At 41.3% G+C, this 21062-nt stretch overlaps 1 protein-coding gene across 1 annotated transcript in view; it reads right to left on the bottom strand.

Moving 5' to 3' along the window:
• The window catches only part of LOC126412392 (transmembrane protein 184C), an 85428-nt gene that overhangs the window by 33209 nt on the left and 31157 nt on the right, over nucleotides 1–21062 (bottom strand). The window contains exons 5-6 of the mRNA XM_050081969.1: nucleotides 20297–20503; nucleotides 16114–16216 (exon numbers count right to left, since the gene is read on the bottom strand). Coding sequence (XP_049937926.1) covers nucleotides 16114–16216; nucleotides 20297–20503 — 310 coding nt within the window. The remainder of the gene's footprint in view (nucleotides 1–16113; nucleotides 16217–20296; nucleotides 20504–21062) is intronic.

The raw sequence follows: 21062 nt of genomic DNA, 5'->3' as shown, positions 1-21062 counted from the left end.
AAGAGAAAACAAAACACCATGATCTGCATGCCACAAGCACCACACATTGGAGGGTCCTCTCGCCAGAGTAAGAATCCATGTGTCATAGGGCTGTGGCCTATGTGAAGACGAGTAAGAAGGACCTCGTCTCGCCGACGTGGCTGAAAGTAAGTACTCCACGGCCAAGTTGTGGGCTTGATGACATGGAGCTTGTTATCGGTCACTGCCAGCCAATCGTCTTCCCATTGACACATGACTGTACCTCAACAGTGAAGTGTTAGCATGTAGAGGCACAGCACACTGAAATACCAAAGGATCATGACACGCCTCCTTGGCTGCTCAATCCACCTTTCCATTCCCCACAATTCCGATGTGCCTAGGCACTCCGCAGAAAGACACCTCCTTCCGCAGTCGTCGTAGTTTTAGGAGAGCATCATGGATATTCTGGGTTACTGTATCTACTGGGTACAAATGTTGGAGAGAGTAAAGGACACTCACTCAGAGAATCTGAGCAGACAAGAAATCTAACACTGGGAGAATGTCTCATCTGCTCCAGTGCTCACCAGATCACATGTAATTCTGCATCAAAGGTGGTGAATTCTGGAGGCAGTCTGATCTTGAGGACACAATATGGGGAAACAACAGAACAACCAACAGAGTCCCCCTGCTTAGACCCATCCGTACAACCAGCAACATGGTCGTGGTACTCAGATAAAATATCAGAGAATATCACTATAAAATGGAAGCAGGAGTGCAATCTCTCCTGTACCGCATCAAATCTAAAATCACTCTGGGCCTCTCCAGTAACCAGGGTGGCAGACAGTTAAAAACCTGGATTTGGGGTTGTACTGGCTCCACACCGAGTGACTCCAGCACACGCTGCACGCGCATCCGAAATGGCATTGTGGCTCATGGATGGTTGGAAAAAAGGCATTCCAGAGGTGGACGAGCACCAGTATGGTGTGCAGGTGAAGTTGGAGCTGCAAGGAACTTACATGCCAGACGCACCATGAGGAGCTGGTGCCAGATGGTAAGAGGTGGTTCCCCCACCTCAGCACAGATGCTAGGTATGGGACTGGTCCGATAAGCACCCATGGCCAGCCCCCCATGATGGACAGCATCAATGATCTGGAAGTAAGAGGGCCTTGTTGACCCATACACTGTGCAACCATAGTCCAGCCACATATGCACGAAAGCCTGATAAAACTGAAGGAGATGCACCTTGTCCACTCCCCAAGACCTGTGGCTAAGGCACTTAATGATGTGATCAGTGCCTTCAGGGTTCTGACATCCAGGTCTCGCAGGTGTGGTAACCACAGAAATTGAGAGTCACAAATGAGGCCCAGAAACCGCACTGTGTCCCTAAAATGTAGGATGGTGTCCCCCATATTCAAGGCAGGCAAATTAAAAAGATGACGAGAATGATTAAAATGAACACACACACACTTATCTGCGGAAAACTGGAAACCCATCTTTGCAGCCCACTTCTCTAACCTCCACACTGTAAGTTGCACCTGATGGCTCGCTGTTGCCACACTGGAGGAGGAACAGAAAACAGCAAAATCATCTACAAATATGGAGCACTGTACAGGACTCCTTACCATAGATGTGATACTGTTGATGGCTATGATAAAGAGGGTATGGTAACACTTGAAACACTGCTCTGAGGAACACCATTCTCCTGTTCAAATTGATCAGACAGTGTGTCACCAACTCAGGTCCTAAAAAACTGCTGAGAAAGGAAAGACCATATGAAGATGGGGAGGTGGCCATGTAAGCCCCACTCATGCAGTTGTGCGAGAATACAGTGTCTCCAAGTAGTACCGTATGCCTTACTTATATTGACGAATATGTCGATACAATGATGCTTACAGAGGAAAGCCTGCTGAATAGCCACCTCTAGGAAGGTCAGATTGTCAACAGTGGACCGAAATCTTTGGAATCCACACTGAGAACAGCTAAGCAGTTGCCTGGTCTCTAAAAACCAGAAGAGACAATGGTTAACCATTCGCTCCAGGGTCTTTCCTACACACCTCATTAAGGTGATATTCTAATAACTACTGGGACATCCAGTCTCATCCTGGTTTGAGAAGAGGCATCAGAATTGCCTCCCTCCACAAGTTGAGGAAGTTGCCTGTCTGCCGTACTAGATTAAAACATTTGGGGTTGAAGCATGCAGTACTAGATTTGGTCACGACTGGATGCCGTGTCACGAATCTCAGTCAGTACAGATTTGAGCTCCCACATGGAGAAAGTGGAGTTGTAGGCCTCAGAACCGTTGGACCTGAAGTTCAACTTCTTGCTCTTCACAGTCGCATGATAGCAACGAAATGCCGGATCCTGGCTTGCATTGACAGTAGTTTGTGCAAAATGTTTGGCCAGTGTCTAAGTGATGTCTCTGGGTGTTTGGAGGCATCCCTGTTTCGGCACTGCTGCTATTGGTAAACAGCTGCTTTTACAGAAGAAGTGGAATGATTGATGGAGTCCAGGACACTCGCCATGACCTTTTCTTACTTTCCCTAATGAAGCGTCGAGCCTTGGCCCTCACGACTCAAAAGGCCCTAAGGTTATCTGCTATTGATCGGCATTTAAAATGTTGAAGAGTCTCATGCCTTTGCCAGATTGCAGAATGGCAGTCACCTGTATACCAAGGTACTGGTCGCCTCATAATATGACCTGAGGACTGTGGGATGGAGAGGTCAGTGGGACAATGAATCACTCATGTGATGTGGTCCACCCATCCTTGGATGCTGTCGCAGTGTTAGAACACAGCCAGCTGGCTGAAACTTGTCCCGTTAGCCCTGCTGACCATCAATTTTGGGGGCTTAACTTCAGATGGTAAGCCAGTTTGTAGGTGAAGGTGGATTGGGAAGTGGTCACTGGAATGAAGATCATCAATGACCTCCCACTGAACAGAGTGAGCGAGGGTGAGAGAATAGAAAAAGAGGTCAATGGCTAAGAATGACGCAGTAGCAGTAGAGAAATGTGTGCGAGTACCTGTGTTGAGGATGCACAGCCCAAGAGACATCATGAGGCAACCCGAACCCGAGGGCAAGTATTGGACGAGCCCCACAGAACATGATGGGCATTGAAGTCTCCCAGCAGGAGGAATGGTCACGGGAGATGTGCGATACAATCCCTGAGATCCTCAGAGTCTAGTGCATCTTGTGGAGGTAAATACATTGAGCAAACAGTGATTCTTTGACACACATGAATCTGAACTGCAACTGCTTGCAGGTCAGTAGCCAAGGGGAGGACAGAGGAGTGGTGCGCATTAGTGACAAACACTGCGACACCTCCCTTGGCCCTTTTCCCCGATAAGTCATCATTGCTGCATAGCATATATCCCTGTAGCACAGGGACATCTGTATCTTTAAAATGCGTTTCTTGTAAACAAAACCACAAGAGACGTGCCTGTGCTACGAGTTTCAGTTCCTCCACATTAGACCTGAACACATTCATGTTCCACTGTAGTATGGAAGCCATGTCATCCGTGTGGTTTTAATATACCCCTATCTTTGCACTACTGGGGAGGTGAAGCACTTGAAGAGCGAGGGTGAGTGGAGGCGTTGCCTGGATCCAAGTTATCTAACTCCATGATATTCTCCTCATCAGTCAGATGGGAAAGAATGATGTCTAATGGTGCTCGGAACAGGTTTTGACCTGAACGTCATGAGCCTTTCCCTCACCCTGTCCTTCGAGGATGAGGGTGAAAGGGGGCGCTGAGAGGCACTCTGCTTTTCTTGTACCTTCTGGATGCTCACTGCAGAACTGTTGTTGGTCTTTCCTGGCACAGCTGCCTGGATTGCTTTGTCCTTGCTCTTTTTCCCTTGATATGTACATGTGTTAGTACAGGTGCTTGTGGTGGATATACGCACACTAAGCATCGTCTGTGTCGAAGTGTATGCCTTGGGAATAGATTTCTGCACCATGGAAGACTGTGAAGTGGCAAAGACAGGGATTTGTTGTGCTATATTCTTTTTTGACCTAGGTATAGGGGATCTGCCTGGTCAATTATCTCCTGTATTTTGCGTTCTTCAGTAAAAACATGGTGGTCTTGGCTGCAGACTGGGTGGTTCCCAGAGCAATTGGTGCTGATCGCCGGAGACTGGCAGTCAGTCCCAGCATCTTTAGTGGCTTTTCCACAGTTCCCACACATCACTTCATTTCCAGAACTCGTGGTTGCATGGTTGAAATGCTGGCATTTATAGCAGCACATAGGGTTTGGAATGTAAGGCCGAACATTACATGAAAGGAACCCTGCCATATAAGATGTTTAGGCAGTGTCAGAGAATTGAATGTGACAATGAAAGTGGCAGTCTTTTCAGTTGATCCATTATTCCTGTGCATTCATTGCTCCACATCGACTATTCCCTGGGATGCCCATTCTTGCTTCCGTTCTGCTATGTCCACGTCCACAATATCTCGGCAAGTGACGACGCCCTTACTGGAGTTGAGAGGGTTGTGCATCTCAACAATGATATCACAGTCACCCAGTTTCTGCTATTTCTTAAGAAGGTCTGCCTACTTTGACCTTTTAGTTTTGACCAACAATGAGCCATTACACAATCGTTTTATAGATTTTAATATTCCAGCAAGGCTCTCGAACTTTTATGGATATAAAAGGGGGACACTTTTTCAAATGTCCCCACGTTCCTCTTTATCACCAGAAACACATTGTTATTCATGACTCCATGGCCCCTGTTATTGCAGTCCAAAGTATTCTTATTATCAGGAGGACTAGTCTCTCTCATTCTTTTGGATGCATGAGTGTGAATACTCCCAGGCGGTACACCCTTCCCGCTGGGAGGAGAAGAAGATAATTTCGAGGGTTCCATTTCAGTCCCACGAGCAGCTAGGGAAATAAGGGTCCACTCAAACAGAGCCCCTCGTACCTGAGTTAGCCTTATACAACTGAAGTGCAACAGGTTCCCCAGAGGTTGCCTGCTAATGACTGTTCTACCTCAACAGCCATGCCTCCCATCAGCGTGCAGCACACCTTCAGATTGAGGTTTATTTTTATAGAAGTGTATTCCCTTATAACGATCCTGGCAGTCATGCCATGATTGATTGTTCCCTAAGAAACACAACATTCCACCGCTGTGCTGCGCAGATGTCACTGAAGCATACCCAGCGCTTACAGTGACGGGATTGGCGGCGCTTACCAGTCCCCAGCTCTGGAACTCTGGGGTCGCCAAGCTGGTACCCAGCAAATCAATGCTGAACCCCTGAGGGCACCAAACAAAATGATCTGACAACCAGGCAATCAGAGAACTTACATCATGAGGAGATTTCAGATTCTGGATGATGCGATGGATGACAGAACATACAGCAAAATTAAGATGGAAGCAATGGATTGCAGGAAATAGATTTGCAATGGACCTCCTAATACAGCAGAAAAATAATGATGATGGTGATGATTTAATTTAAGGAATTATCAGCTATATATAACATAATATTGTTATTCTTCATCTTGAAGTTAAAATGCTTGCTATTTATTTTTTTATGTTCAATATGCTTTTAGAAGATACCTCCTTAATGCAGCAATGTTCATGTGGGTGAGAGGGTTTGTGTCACATGACATGGAGGGCCATGCCAGCAGTAGCTTTGCAACTGGTACAGGCATGTGACAACACTGGAAACACCAATAGAGTATACTCAGGCATCAATAGGGTTCTTGGACTCATCCTGAGAAGACTGTCCCACTTAAGTCGTTCAATGGAACGGCCATCACAGATTGTAATCGACAACTGCAATGACAGGTGGATCAGTACTCCATCATCTATTCATGTCCAACCAAATCAGCACAAAAAAGGCGCAATTTCTCAAACATCAACTTTCCAAGAGCTGTAAACCATACCTTAGAGGAGCTTCAAAGAACTGTTGCATGTCTTATATGTGGGACATGCCCTGGTAAAGAAGATAGCCACACTGAACTTATCAAGCTGACACTACTCCTCCAAGTGCACTACAACATCCTATTGAAATTTTGGGATGAGGGTACTGCATCACAGAAAATGCTCAATACAGTGCCAACACCATCACACCACACAAAGGTAAAGGTGATGATGGTGATTGCAACCACTACCACTGAATTTCACTGCTGAGTGTCATTGGAAAAATGTTTGCCCATGTGGTGCTAGGCAGACTGGAGAAGCTTGCTGAGCATGTGAACCCTCAAGTCTCAGCAAGGGTTTTGAGCTCAGTTATCGACTGTTGACACTGCAGCAAATTCTGGAAATGCGGTATGAGCAGAAGACCCCATTTTCATAGCTTTCATCAACCTACATAAGGCTCTTGACATAGCCAGCACGGAGGAACTGTATACTTCACTAGTGAAGTAGAATGTCCTCCAAAACTCCTGAGGATGATCAGAGTTTCTCACAAAGATATGGAGGATGGTTTGATATTTGGCAGAGGAACGTTTGATTCATTTTCTGTGCAACAATGAGTTCATCAAGGCTGTGTGCTGGCCCTTACCTTGTTTAGTATATTCTTCTTGCTACTTCTCAAAGTGTGTTTTGGTGGAACAAACCTGGTCATCTGTCTACATTCCATGGTTGACAGGAAGCTTCACATATTGCTGCTCAGACCAATTGCTTTAGTGGGGACTTACTTCTAAGCAACCTCTTATTCACTTGTGATGCGGCATCTGTAGAAAACAATACATTCTTTGAAGATTTGTAGACAAAATGCTACTGCATGGAAACTCTTCTCCGTGTCTCTGAATGTAAAGAAGACTGTGATTCATAGATACACGGGTATGCCTACTACAAGATTCAATGGCTCCGTGTGTGTGTGTGTGTGTGTGTGTGTGTGTGTGTGTGTGTGCACGCATGCACACGCGTACGTTGGTGCACGCAGACACACCTACGAGCATTTTTGGGTTTAGGGTGCTCAATGTGGGGTGCCAGTTGTATAAAAAATAATATTTTTATTTGTTGGGTGATAATATGACATAAATTTGTAATTTCCTGTTTCTGTTGTGGTACTTGATTTAAAGAGAAATGGTCATCATTAGCATTGGCTTCTGATCTTGGCTAGTATGAAACTGTTCAACAAACTCAATACCACCAGAAGCATTTTCCACAGTGCTTACATAACAATTTTTGAAACACTGCATGCCACGGTGCCACTCACCACCTTCTATGGTTAAGTTTGCGTGTGTGGCTCGTATTATTAATAAAAATCTGTATATATTATGTGGAATGTTGTAATAAAAATTAGTTCTCAGGGGGCTTGATGGCAACTGGTTTAATTAATTATGTACCAATTTTAAAATGACAATTAATACCTGAGATATTTCTGTTTTCATGATAAGTAATAAATTGCTTTGATTATTTTTCACTAGGAAGGCAAAGCTAAGGAGATTCTTGTCATCTGTCATTAAGTGGTCCAAGAAGTCAATGCAGCAAAAATATTAATGATTAAAGCTTTAATTTAATTTTACTGGCTTTAGAATATTGGATGGGAAAAACAGAGAAGTCTCCTACATTTAGACTTACATTTCATAAATGATTTAATAAGAATAATTGTTTTGCCGGCATAATGACTGACCTATGCTACAAGAGAAATGTTGGTCCCCTCCGGAGCACATGCCAAAACAACAAATTTACACAAAATATTGATTTACTAATATGAGAGGTGCGAGCTGTACAAAAAGTAAATGTTATTATATGGAAATATTATTTATATACTGAACAGTTTTACAGAACTTACACACAATTATATCCGCTGTACAATGGCGCCTATCATCCATACAAGAATCGAAGACAAGAGAGTGAGTAACATGATACAATGCCTCTGGTCTTTTTCATTGACCAACACAGATAAAATAAAGAAGGTTCAATATCTTATCTTTAGGTCTCTAGAAATAATTTCTTTTTCTTCCAAATGTTAATATTCATTGCACAAAACATGTCGCACTTTAACAGTTCTAGCCTCACATGACGAATTATTCAACACAATACAAAACCACTTTTCTTAAATAAATACATGTGGCGTTCCGCCACAACTTGTCAGGGACTTATTTATTATCTAATAAAGGTTTACTATCTAATAAAACCACTGATGTAACTGGAACTGATAACTGTCTAGGAAGTAGGAAAGTTTGACTCAATTTCATACGTCATACACAATGTTTTTGGAAGCCTGCAGCCACCATTCATTATTTAAATAATGAAATTCTGCACTAGTTACATATTTTTTCATGCTGGGCATGGCACATTTTGAGAATTTTTTCTCGTTGTCAAGTGTAAATATGTACATAAATATTTTGTGTGGTGATTGAATGTTTGTTATTCTGCATCTCTTTGCACTGTAATCATCTTTTTAAATTTATCAAGTACTGTGCCTCCTCAGTTATGTAGAAAACCACAAACATGCAAACAATCACTCACTATTTGTGTAATATCAAGAAAAATACATAAGTAAATACTGCACTTGACAATGAGAATAAATTCTTGAAACACGTGTTGCTCAGCAGGAAAAAAAAAGGTAACCAGTGCTATGTTTAAACTAAAAACATTTGAGCAATGCAAAGTGCATGACGATGTCAACTTGCACTACAAGTGGCCAAATGCTGAAGCATGGTGAACATGGTTTGACAATTATCACAACAATCACAAAACTGCGTTTGCACAGTAGAGACAGTTTGGAAATTGTTGTGACTGATCATGATATCTTTATTCGAACGAATCAAGTTACTCCCATCAGCCACCGTGCCAAGGAGAGCTTGGCAGTGGCGGGAGATACTGCATGAATTGTTCCAACTTTTACACGTTTACCGGTTCAAATCCGTTGAGTAGAGTGCTCTGGTGTCAAGAAACTTAACCACATAATATTTGTAAACACTACTGAACAGCCAGCGTCGTTTTTTTCTCCACAAACATTTTTTCATAATGCATAAATTGTGGGAAAATTATAAATATGTTGACGCAAAATCGGGTATGGACATAGGAAATTTGACGGGAGCGATAAAAGATGTCATGAACAGCGGGAAAACGTTAATTCTGGAAATGTACAAATGGGGTTATGCTGTATTAAAAACATATGTGGGAATGCAATCGTGTCTTTCTTACTACACTAAATTAAAATTAATCTCTGAGCCTCTGCAGTAACCAGGGTGGCAGGCAGTTAAAACCTGGATTTGGGGTTGTACTTGTCCTGTACCAAGTGACTCCAGCACATGCTGCACGTTGATCCCAAATGGCCGTGTTGCTCCACAATTGTAGGCAGATTCACGTAGTTGACTGTTTCTTGCTACTCTATGGCTGTTTGCACAGTTGTTCATTCCGTGAATATTTTTGTAAGTGTGTAGAGAACTCAAGAAGTTCAGGAAAGCATTGATAAGAAAAGGCCCAGCTAGGGCCTTGTCATAGGAAGGAAATGTCTAAGTAGTATATAACTCTGAGTAGTGGATATCAGGCAACTTGTATTTTAAAGCTTAGTGAAGAGCTTGATGATTTAGTCTCTCTGGGAAAAGACCTTGGTGACGAACATTGCACATTGATTACCACATCATATAGTTTCCACTAAGATGTTCCTAATTTCCAGAAGGAGGAGGAGGATATTAGTGTTTAACGTCCCGTCAACAACGAGGTCATTAGAGACGGAGCGCAAGCTCGGGTGAGGGAAGGATGGGGAAGGAAATCGGCCGTGCCCTTTCAAAGGAACCATCCCGGCATTTGCCTGAAGCGATTTAGGGAAATCACGGAAAACCTAAATCAGGATGGCCGGAGACGGGATTGAACCGTCGTCCTCCCGAATGCTTTCCAGAAGCATTCAATGTAATTAGGGCACTATCTATCATGTCCCTGAGGTTTCCAGTATTATGTCTGGGTCCTTTTCATACTAAATGTTTCCAGAAATAGAACTGCTTAATAGATAAAACTTAACTGCAAGAATCAGTGAAGAAACAAAAGACACCAACTTGGACAACACAAAGAGTGTCAATCGTAACACTTTTTCCATCAAAACTTAAAAGATGGTAGAATAAGAAAGGTGAACATCTTCATGTTTTCGCTTACTCTGAAGACAGCTGAATGATATACAGCTGAAATATTATAAGAAGAAATGGAATTTATGTGCTGCATACCTGACATTTAATGAGCAAGAAAGATGAATTTCTTCTACCACTGCAAGAAACTGAAAAAAATAAAGGAATTTCTACAGATGACCTATAGCAACACAAAATAGTCTGAAATAACAGAATTTGACCAGGTGTACTTTTGCACAAGTTGCTATCACATTACTATAGGCATACTATACAGAATAGGGAGTGGTTATATGACTAATGTGCTGATCGACTCCTTGAGCACAGCACTTACTAATAGGCTTAGGAACATAAAACACAATGAATCTGGAAGTAAGGAGGCCTCCAAAAAGTCGACTAGGCAATTAGAGAGTATACTGATAAGACATTGTAGAAATATCTGCAAAGTGATAGTATGTGCAATTTCAATTTTGATTCCTGTTCAATAGTACTGATTGACGGTATCTAGAGTTACTGATGTCCAGCTTTACTAATAGTCCCAACAAGAATAGAAGAAAAGCGACTGGTAATTAATTTATATATATTATTGTGATGATAGCTGAAAAGAAGAAATAGACCACTACAAACAGAGCCATTAGATTTATTTAGATAGGTATTGCATAGTCCACTATCAGACATCAGTGTTGCCAAATAAATGGTAAAGAGAGATCACAAAAATAATTAGGTTGCTGAAAAGCAGTAACTCTTTTGCCTATGATGGCATGTCAACCTTAGCACTATAATCTTATGCTGATCTCCTTGAGTTATCTTTGTGACTTGCTGAGTCAAGGTTTACTTCTTGAGAGACTAAAATGTTTAATGGTGACACCCATTTATCACAGTGGACTTAAGCAAGTGACCTTAATTATTGATCCATCTTCCTCCTTCCCATGATCTCGAAAATCTATCTCAATCTGTTGAAATGCACATGAGAGAATACTTGGCATTCTATATTGTACTACAGGTTAATCAACTGAGGAAATGCACTTAAGGTAAGAAAAGTATTTATTCTACATCTCTGTATACAAGAATCTGCATAAAGTTGGTAACCAAGCATTTTGCATAGGTCTCTTCAGGAAACTAAGGATTCTTACTCTTATATACCAGTACATTTGCTCCCTAACACTATTTACATTAACAAGAATGAATTTAGGATAAACTGCAAAATTCACAGTCACAGTGCTAGAAGAAAAATATTCTCCATATAGACAATGCTTCATTTTTTAGGGTTCAAACTGGAATTTCATATTTGTTGGAAAAGGCTCTATGTAGATCATGGACATCAAGCAGAAAATGGAAAATACCCCACATATTGAAAAAACAAAATTAAAAATACCTTATTATCCACTATTCCTGTGATTTATCAAAATATTTGGACTCGGGGACATAAATCCACTTAATTACTTTTGTATTAACCAGATGCTGACTTTGCCAATATACAAACAGCTGTTAATGTTTTGTGCACAGTTACATGAATGCTTTGCTTGTTATATTAAATAAAAACTGCAGCTGAGTAGCTTAAGAGGAAGAGCAATGTTGTTGTTGTTGTGGTGGTCTTCAGTCCTGAGACTGTTTTGATGCAGCTCTCCATGCTACCCTATCCTGTGCAAGTTTCTTCATCTCCCAGTACCTACTGCAACCTACATTCTTCTGAATCTGCTTAGTGTATTCATCTCTTGGTCTCCCTCTACGATTTTTACCCTCCACGCTGCCCTCCAATGCTAAATTTGTGATCCCTTGATGCCTGAGAACATGTCCTACCAACCGGTCTCTTCTTCTCGTCAAGTTGTGCCACAAACTCCTCTTCTCCCCAATTCTATTCAATACCTACTCATTAGTTATGTGATCTACCCATCTAATCTTCAGCATTCTTATGTAGCACCACATTTTGAAAGCTTCTATTCTCTTCTTGTCCCAACTATTTATCGTCCATGTTTCACTTCCATACATGGCTTCACTCCATACAAATACTTTCAGAAACGACTTCCTGACACTTAAATCTATACTCCATGTTAACAAATTTCTCTCCTTCAGAAACGCTTTCCTTGCCATTGCCAGTCTACATTTGATATCTTCTCTACTTCGACCATCATCAGTTATTTTACTCCACAAATAGCAAAACTCCTTTACTACTTTAAGTGTCTCATTTCCTAATCTAATTCCCTCAGCATCACCCTACTTAATTCGACTACATTCCATTATCCTCGTTTTGCTTTTTTTGATGTTCATCTTCTCCTTTTAAGACACTGTCCATTCCGTTCAACTGCTCTTCCAAGTTCTTTGCTGTCTCTGACAGAATCACAATGTCATCGGCGAACCTCAACGTTTTTATTTCTTCTCCATGGACTTTAATACCTACTCCGAATTTTTCTTTTGTTTCCTTTACTGCTTGCTCAATGTACAGATTGAATAACATCAGGGATAGGCTACAACCCTGTCTCACTCGCTTCCCAACCACTGCTTCCCTTTCATGCCCCTCGACTCTTATAATTGCCATCTGATTTCTGTACAAATTGTAAATAGCCTTTCGTTCCCTGTATTTTACCCCTTCCACCTTTAGAATTTGAAAGAGAGTGTTCCAGTCAACATTGTCAAAAGCTTTCTCTAAGTCTACAAATGCTAGAAATGTAGGTTTGCCTTTCCTTAATCTTTCTTCTAAGATAAGTCATAAGGTCAGTATTGTCTCACGTGTTCCAATATTTCTACGGAATCCAAACTGATCTTCCCCGATGTCGGCTTCTACCAGTTTTTCCATTCGTCTGTAAAGAATTCGTGTTAGTATTTTGCAGCCGTGGCTTATCAAACTGATAGTTCGGTAATTTTCACATCTGTCAACACCTGCTTTCTTTGGGATTGGAATTATTATATTCTTCTTGAAGTCTGAGGGTATTTCACCTGTCTCATACATCTTGCTCACCAGATGGTAGAGTTTTGTCAGGACTGGCTCTCCCAAGGCCGTCAGTAGTTCTAATGGAATGTTGTCTACTCCTGGAGCCTTGTTTCAGCTCAGGTCTTTCAGTGCTCTGTCAAACTCTTCATGCAGTATCGTATCTCCCATTTCATCATCTACATTCTCTTCCATTTCTGTAATATTGACCTCAAGTACATCGCCCTTGTATAGACCCTCTATATACTCCTTACATCTTTCTGCTTTCCCTTCTTTGGTTAGAACTGGGTTTCCATCTGAGCTCTTGATATTCATACAAGTGGTTCTCTTTTCTCCAAAGGTCTCTTTAATTTTCCTGTAGGCAGTATCTATCTTACCCCTAGTGAGATAAGCCTCTACATCCTTAAATTTGTCCTCTAGCCAGCCCTGCTTAGCCATTTTGCACTTCCTGTCGATCTCATTTTTGAGACGTTTGTATTCCTTTTTGCCTGGTTCATTTACTGCATTTTTATATTTTCTCCTTTCATGAATTAAATTCAATATTTCTTCTGTTACCCAAGGATTTCTACTAGCCCTCGTCTTTTTACCTACTTGATCCTCTGCTGCCTTCACTACTTCATCCCTCAGAGCTACTCATTCTTCTTCTACTGTACTTCTTTCCCCCTCTGCTGTCAATTGTTCCCTTTTGCTCTCCCTGAAACTCTGTACAACCTCTGGTTTAGTCAGTTTATCCAGGTCCCATCTCCTTAAATTCCCACCTTTTTGCAGTTTCTTCAATTTTAATCTGCAGTTCATAACCAATAGATTGTGGTCAGAGTACACATCTGCTCCTGGAAATGTCTTACAATTTAAAACCTGGTTCCTAAATCTCTGTCTTACCATTATATAATCTATCTGATACCTTTTAGTATCACCGGGATTCTTCGATGTATACAACCTTCTTTTATGATTCTTGAACCAAGTGTTAGCTATGATTCAGCTATGCTCTGTGCAAAATTCTACCAGACGGCTTCCTCTTTCATTTCTTACCCCCAATCCATATTCACCTACTATGTTTCCTTCTCTCCCTTTTCCTACACTCGAATTCCAGTCACCCATGACTATTAAATTTTCGTCTCCCTTCACTATCTGAATAATTTCTTTTATCTCATCATACATTTCATCAATTTCTTCATCATCTGCAGAGCTAGTTGGCATATAAACTTGTACTACTGTAGTAGGCGTGGGCTTCGTGTCTATCTTGGCCACAATAATGCGTTCACTATGCTGTTTGTAGTAGCTTACCTGAACTCCTATTTTCTTATACATTATTAAACCTAATCCTGCATTACACCAATTTGATTTTGTATTTATAACCCTGTATTCGTCTGACCAAAAGTCTTGTTCCTCCTGCCACCGAACTTCAGTAATTCCTACTATGTCTAACTTTAACCAATCCATTTCCCTTTTTAAATTTTACAACCTACCTGCCCGATTAAGGGATCTGACTTTCCACGCTCTGATCCGTAGAACGCCAGTTTTCTTTCTCCTGATAACAACGTCCTCCTGAGTAGTCCCCGCCCGGAGATCAGAATGGGGGACTATTTTACCTCCTGAATATTTTACCCAAGAGGACGCCATCATCATTTAACCATACAGTAAAGCTGCATGCCCTCGGGAAAAATTACGGCCGTAGTTTCCACATGCTTTCAGTCATTCGCAGTACCAGCACAGCAAGGCTGTTTTGGTTATTGTTACAAGGCCAGATCAGTCAATCATCCAGACTGTTGCCCCTGCAACTACTGAAAAGGCTGCTGCCCCTCTTCAGGAACCACACGTTTGTCTGGCCTCTCAACAGATACCCCTCCGTTGTGGTTGCACCTACGGTACAGCTATCTGTATCGCTGAGGCACGCAAGCCTCCCCACCAACGGCAAGGTCCATGGTTCATGAGGGGAAGGAAGAGCAATGGTCTTCTCCAAAGTAAAGGTTTTTCACATAACAAACATACATACAAATATAAACCAATCAACTAGTAATTCCCACAATAATCAGTGTGAGTACATTAGAATGACTCATCTTTTGTTGTTATCATACTGCACAGAAATAGCCTGCAGTGACCTATTAATGTATAACTGAGTTAGTTTCACATACTTGAATAGTCTTCTTCATGATGGGATTTATGAAACATGTTGTGCAAGTGAATGAATGAATAAATGAATGAAAAAGAAAGTTGAGCATCAACTGAGGCAAATTTGGCTGCTATGCAAAGGATAGATGATCATGATCAGATTTTTGGAGAGTGGCTACAAAGAATGATGGATTTTCTGTCTGTCTGATGGTCAGCATGAGGCTGTAGTTTAGATTTACAGTAGGGGAAGGTGCTCAGTTAGTATATTGACACAGTTCTGGAAACACATTAAATAAAAGTACTTTAAGTATGCATAAATGGCTGTGAAAGTATAATTTTATGGATCTGAACTGGTAATTTCAACGGTGTTTCATAATGGCTTCATGACAAATTTCATATTGTTGGTAGAAGAGAATTTTGTATATCTTTATTTATTACAGTGAGGAACAAGCCAGTGTAAAGATACACACTGCAACTGCGGTCTCTCGTGGTGGCTAACAGGAAAATTTTTACTGAACCCAAAGTTCAATTGTAAAAATTAGCTGCATGGCTTTTAATAAACAAGCTAAAGATGTATTTCTTCATGTAATTATACAGCTTTTCATTCAAGCAGTAAAATAATTTCTAAAGGATAGCAGGTTAAGACTGTCTAGGTTTTCAAAATGTCGAGAAGTTTTAAAGAGAGAATGTTTAGGGGCACAACAATCCCACAGCCACAGTGTCCCAGATTTTTCAGATTTCTGAAATGAAAAAATTCAGTTTGATCTCTCTCTTTGGAGTGTTAATATTTTGTTTCATGTAACATGCATTGACTCTACTTGCACACATAATAATATGCAGAGGGCAGCAATTAATGCTGGCAGCTGCCGCTAGGATGGATGAGTGGTGTTAGTTTAAATAATTGACGTAGAGTACAACAAGAGATTGTAGCCAGCTGAACACACTAACTGCCAGTATACAACAAGAATATAGGTAATTTGAGCATCAAACTTTATATGAGTGACCCTCGCACAAAAAAGACTGAGGAGCAAAACTATCCTTTGATAACTAAATAATGCATCCACTACAAACGGTTTTCTTCAGTGTTAATTATACTTTAGCTCACCTGCAATTTTGATGAGATGTCCTTAATTGTATCATGATCTGAGGCATCAAATACAGATGATATAACTCCAGTGTACACAAGTATTGCTATAATTACTCCTTGGCTATAAAAGAAAAGAATAAAAATAAGATAAAATTAGTACATTTAAAGAAAAGGTAACAGAATCTGTCAACTATTTTGCAGCAACCACTAAAGTTAATAATTATTCATAGTGAATTATTTCATTCTGGTCACAACAGAACTTCTATGAAGTTGTATATGGCATATGAGGGCTGTTCAAAAAGTGAGGTGACTTTTCAAATTGCACGGGCAACGTACATTTGATCATCAACCTTTTTTTTTTGTTATGTTGGTACACATGTCCCAAACATACATTCACAGTTTCAAGCATGGAGCATACTTTTTTTGTTTTTGACAGATAGAAAGGTTAGATGTGTTTTAATGTGCTCGCTGATTTTAAATTATTATAAAAAATGGAGCAAAGAATTCGGCATTGAATTTTGTCTGAACAATGGAATCAAGTGCCCTAAAAAACTTTAAATGTTGACAGTGGCATATGATGAGTCTGCTCTAAGTAAAAATAATGTTTACAAGTGGTACAAGCTTATCCAAGATGGCTGAGAAGATGCCAATGACAAATCTCGCTCTGGACGACCCAGCATATCAAAACAGACGATAATACCGAAGCTGTGAAGAAAATCATTTTGGAAAATTGTCAAATCACCATAAGAGAAGTTGCTGAGGATGTTGGCATTTCAGTCGGCTTGTGTCATGCAATTTTTTCGGATGTTTTGGGCATGAGATGTGTGTCAGTGAAGTTGGTTCCAGAACTTCTCAGTTTTCATCAGAAGAACTGTCACGTGAGCATTGCTCAGGAGCTCTTGAATGACGTCAGTGATGATCCTGATTTGCTCAAAAGGGTCATAACTAGTGACAAAACATGAGTTTATGATTGTGACGTTGAAACCAAAGCCCAATTGTCCCAATGGGTGCATCCCAGAGATCCAAGATCGAAAAAAGCACGTCAAGTTCGATCAAATGTCAAAGTTTTACTCACTGTTTTTTTCAACTACCGTGGCGAACTGCATCATGAATTTTTGCCTCAAGGTCGTACGGTCCTTAATCTGCCAGGAAGTTTCATATCAGTGCACACTCCACTGCAGAGCAAAAATCTCATTCTGGAAACATCACCCAAGCTGTGGCTAGCCCATGTCTCTGCAATATCCTTTCTTTCAGGAGTGCCAGTTCTGCAAGGTTCGCGGGAGAGCTTCTGTAAAGTTTGGAATGTAGGAGACGAGGTACCGGCAGAAGTAAAGCTGTGAGGATGGGGCGTGAGTCATGCTTGGGTAGCTCAGTTGGTAGAGCACCTGCCCGCGAAAGGCACAGGTCCCGAGTTCGAGTCTCGGTCCGGCACACAGTTTTAATCTGCCAGGAAGTTCCATTTATTTTTCTGATTTCTTACTTTGCCGAGTGTTTGGCTCTGTTACACTTCTAAGATCATTTGTGGAGTACCCACTGCTCCTCAGAACATTTTCCTGGTGTCGCATTTCATGTTTGAGGTGCTTTGACTCAAATAGTCATCCTGCTCGCGTTACGAGTGTATGAATCACGCCTCTTTTCTGGCTCGGGTGGTGGTTTGATAATTTGTACAGATATTGGTCCATGTGTGTCAGTTTTTGGTACACGCTATGTCCTTGGTTTTCATCATCCCTTGTGACCAGCACATCCAGAAATGGTAGGTTTTTTGTCCTTTTCTATTACCATGGTAAATTTCATGTTGGCGCGAAGGCTTTTCAAGTGTCTTAGGAAGTCACCTAGCAGTTCTTCACCATGGCGCCTCACAATGAAAGTAACATGGACGTATCTGTACCAAACCTTCGGTTTACAAGTTGCTGAGTCCAGTGGCTGTGCTTCGGAATGTTCCATAAAGAAGTTGGCCACCACTGGACTAAGAGGACTACCCCTGGCAACGCCTTCCAGCAGTTTGTAGAAATTGCCATTTCACGTGAAATGGCTCGTCGTGAGACATGCATGGAAGAGCTTTGTGATGTCTTGCGGGAAAATGGAACCGATGTGCTCAGAGCATCACTGAGTGGCACTTTCATATACAAAGAACCAACATCAAAGCTGATATGACACTTCCTGGCTGATTAAAACTGTGTGCCGGACCGAGACTCGAACTCGGGAACTTTGATTTTTTGGGGGCAAGAGCTATACCATCTGAGCTACACAAACACGACTCATGCCCCGTCCTCACAGCTTCACTTCTGCCAATACCTCGTCTCCTACATTCCAAACTTTACAGAAGCTCTTCCGCGAACCTTGCAGAACTGGCACTCCTGAAAGAAAGGATATTGCAGAGACATGGGCTAGCCACAGCTTGGGGGATGTTTCCAGAATGTGATTTTCACTCTGCAGTGGAGTGTGCACTGATATGAAACTTTCTGGCAGATTAAGGAGTGCTAGTTTTGCAGGGTTCCCAGGAGAGCTTCTGCAAAGCTTGGAAGGTAGGAGACGAGGTACTGGCAGAAGTAAAGCTATGAGGACAGGGCATTTGTCGTGCTTGGGTAGCTCGGTTGGTAGAGCACTTGCCCGCAAAAGGCAAAGGTCCCGAGTTCGAGTCTCGGTCCTGCACACAGTTTTAATCTGCCAGGAAGTTTCGTATCAGTGTACACTCCACTGCAGAGTGAAAATCTCATTCTGAATATCAAAGCTGATGAGGATGTCGTTTGGTGCAAGTTTTAGTTTGTTCAGCTTCTCAATGAAATGTCCTGAGTTCTTTATGTATGTGTCGGTCTTCCCCACGTGCGGGTGGAGCAGAGAGGCCAAGTGTTTTGACAGTTTATACGTCGGTGAGCCAGGAGTGCTAACAATTGGTCTTAGTGGAACATTGTTCTTTATGGATCTTATGTAATCCATACAGCCGAGGTAGTAGGGCTTCTGTGTTGCGCAGGTTTCTCTGTATGTCTGCCAGCAGAGAAGATGCCTTGATTAAGAGATTCGTATTCCGTGTGATACGCTGTGTCGGATCTATGCTTAGTTTTTGGTACGTTGTCAGATCTAATAGTTCTTGGATCTTTTGCTCATAATCTTTGGCCTTCATTATGACAGTCGCATTCCCCTTATTGACAGGCAGTACCAATATACTCTTGTTGGGGTTAAGATTCTTAATAGCTTGTACCTCTTCTTTCTTCATATTGCAATCTGGTGGTTTAGCTTGGTGCAGTATCCTGGCTGTTTCAGTGTGTATTTCCTCTGTCCTTTCACAAGGAAGGATCCAAATAGCCACTTCGGTGTTAGCAATGATGTCCTCCATAGGTATAGTTCTTGGGATGATGGCGAAATTCCCTCCTTTTTGAAGAACAGACACTTCCTCTTTGGTCAACTGTCATTCAGTGAGGTTGACCACAGTGCGTGACATACCGGGAATCGCCTTGTCAGTCTGCTTCCAGCATATTTCTAACTTTTTCTTTTGTGCATGTCTTGACTTCGTTCTGCATGCTCCTGTGAGTGATGCTGTCGATCTTGTCCCAGTCGTCTCGATGCATTCTGTTACTTAGTTGATAGAACATGTCAAAAAGTTCCTGATCTGTTCTTGCCAAGGCTCTCCATGATGTATGAATTCGCTCACGAAGAAAAGCTTGTTCCATTCTGTCATAGATACGATGTGCTTGGGCGGTGATGAATAGGTGCTTACATTTCGAGAACATCGGTGTAGCATCTTCATCTCTGCACCGTGAAAGGAAGGCGAGAGAGGACATCAATCGCGCTTCCTTCTTCCGCCATTGGTGCATACTATGTCCAAATGTCAACATCTGACAGAGGCTAACACAGTGATTGACCAATACTGTGTGATCCTTTAGGCCTCATTGAGGAGTTACTTTTTTTTTTTAATTTTTCGTCTTTCTGAGATACAGATGAAAGGTCACCTTAGCATTCACAAAACAAATGATGGAAATCAGCTATAACTGGTATAGCAAATGCAGACTGGCTAGTGTCAGAGAAAAACAAACATTAATTCAGTGAGGGGTATTAAATCTGGACTAGCTCACTTTGTTGTCTCAAAGTATAACATTCTTGTGTTACAGTACTTAAACATGTTTAAATCATTCACATTTTATGAATATTTTCATTAATTTAACAATAAAATTTCTGTTGAGTACGCAGAAAAAACTATACTTACAAGAATGAGAAAAACACTACAGCTTTAATGCACAGGAACTTTCCAATAGGGTGCATAGGGTTGAGCTCCTCTCGGTTAGCACGGTAGAATAGCACCAAACAGTACATAGCAATGAACTGTGAAAAGTTGTTGATAGCTATCATGTAGGGAAATGCAGCATCCGCTCGAAATTCACCCTCGTTGTATACACCATTCAGCTCACAAATACTGCACAGAAATGTAATACAGCCTATAAATATCATATTGTACTGCACAATACAACTAAAATTCATAACAACAAAGCTTGTGGTACGATAGTTTAGAGATATACATTTCTTATGTTTGCATAAAAATGAAAAATAGGAAATGAAGTATTCGATCTTAAGACGTAGAACAATCAATCACTTTGGATGGGACTGCTCCATATCCTACAATTTTTTATCTTCCAACATAGTTTTGCATTATTGTATTAGTATGATTATTTATTATCTAAATGAATGGTTGAGTGTAATGTCATTAGAGGTGAAGTGTAGCTCACTTTGAGAAGGTAGGGTAAGTATCTGTCAATGACTTTCTGAAGAAACCATCTCGCCATTTACCGAAAGTGGTCTAGGGAACACCACAAGAAACCTAAAACGCCACACTGGAGGCAATTTTAGCATTTCTCCACTCAAGTATGAGTCCAGAGCTATGCCACCGAATTGCCTGATTTCAAAAATTAGCAGTGTTACCCACTGCCCTAAAAATTACTGTATTGAAAGGAATTGTGTCCATTGCACTGGGTTTC

The sequence above is a fragment of the Schistocerca serialis genome, chromosome 7, assembly GCF_023864345.2.
Source record: "Schistocerca serialis cubense isolate TAMUIC-IGC-003099 chromosome 7, iqSchSeri2.2, whole genome shotgun sequence".
Lineage (NCBI taxonomy): Eukaryota > Metazoa > Arthropoda > Insecta > Orthoptera > Acrididae > Schistocerca > Schistocerca serialis.
This window is presented reverse-complemented; position numbering and strand designations above follow the sequence as displayed.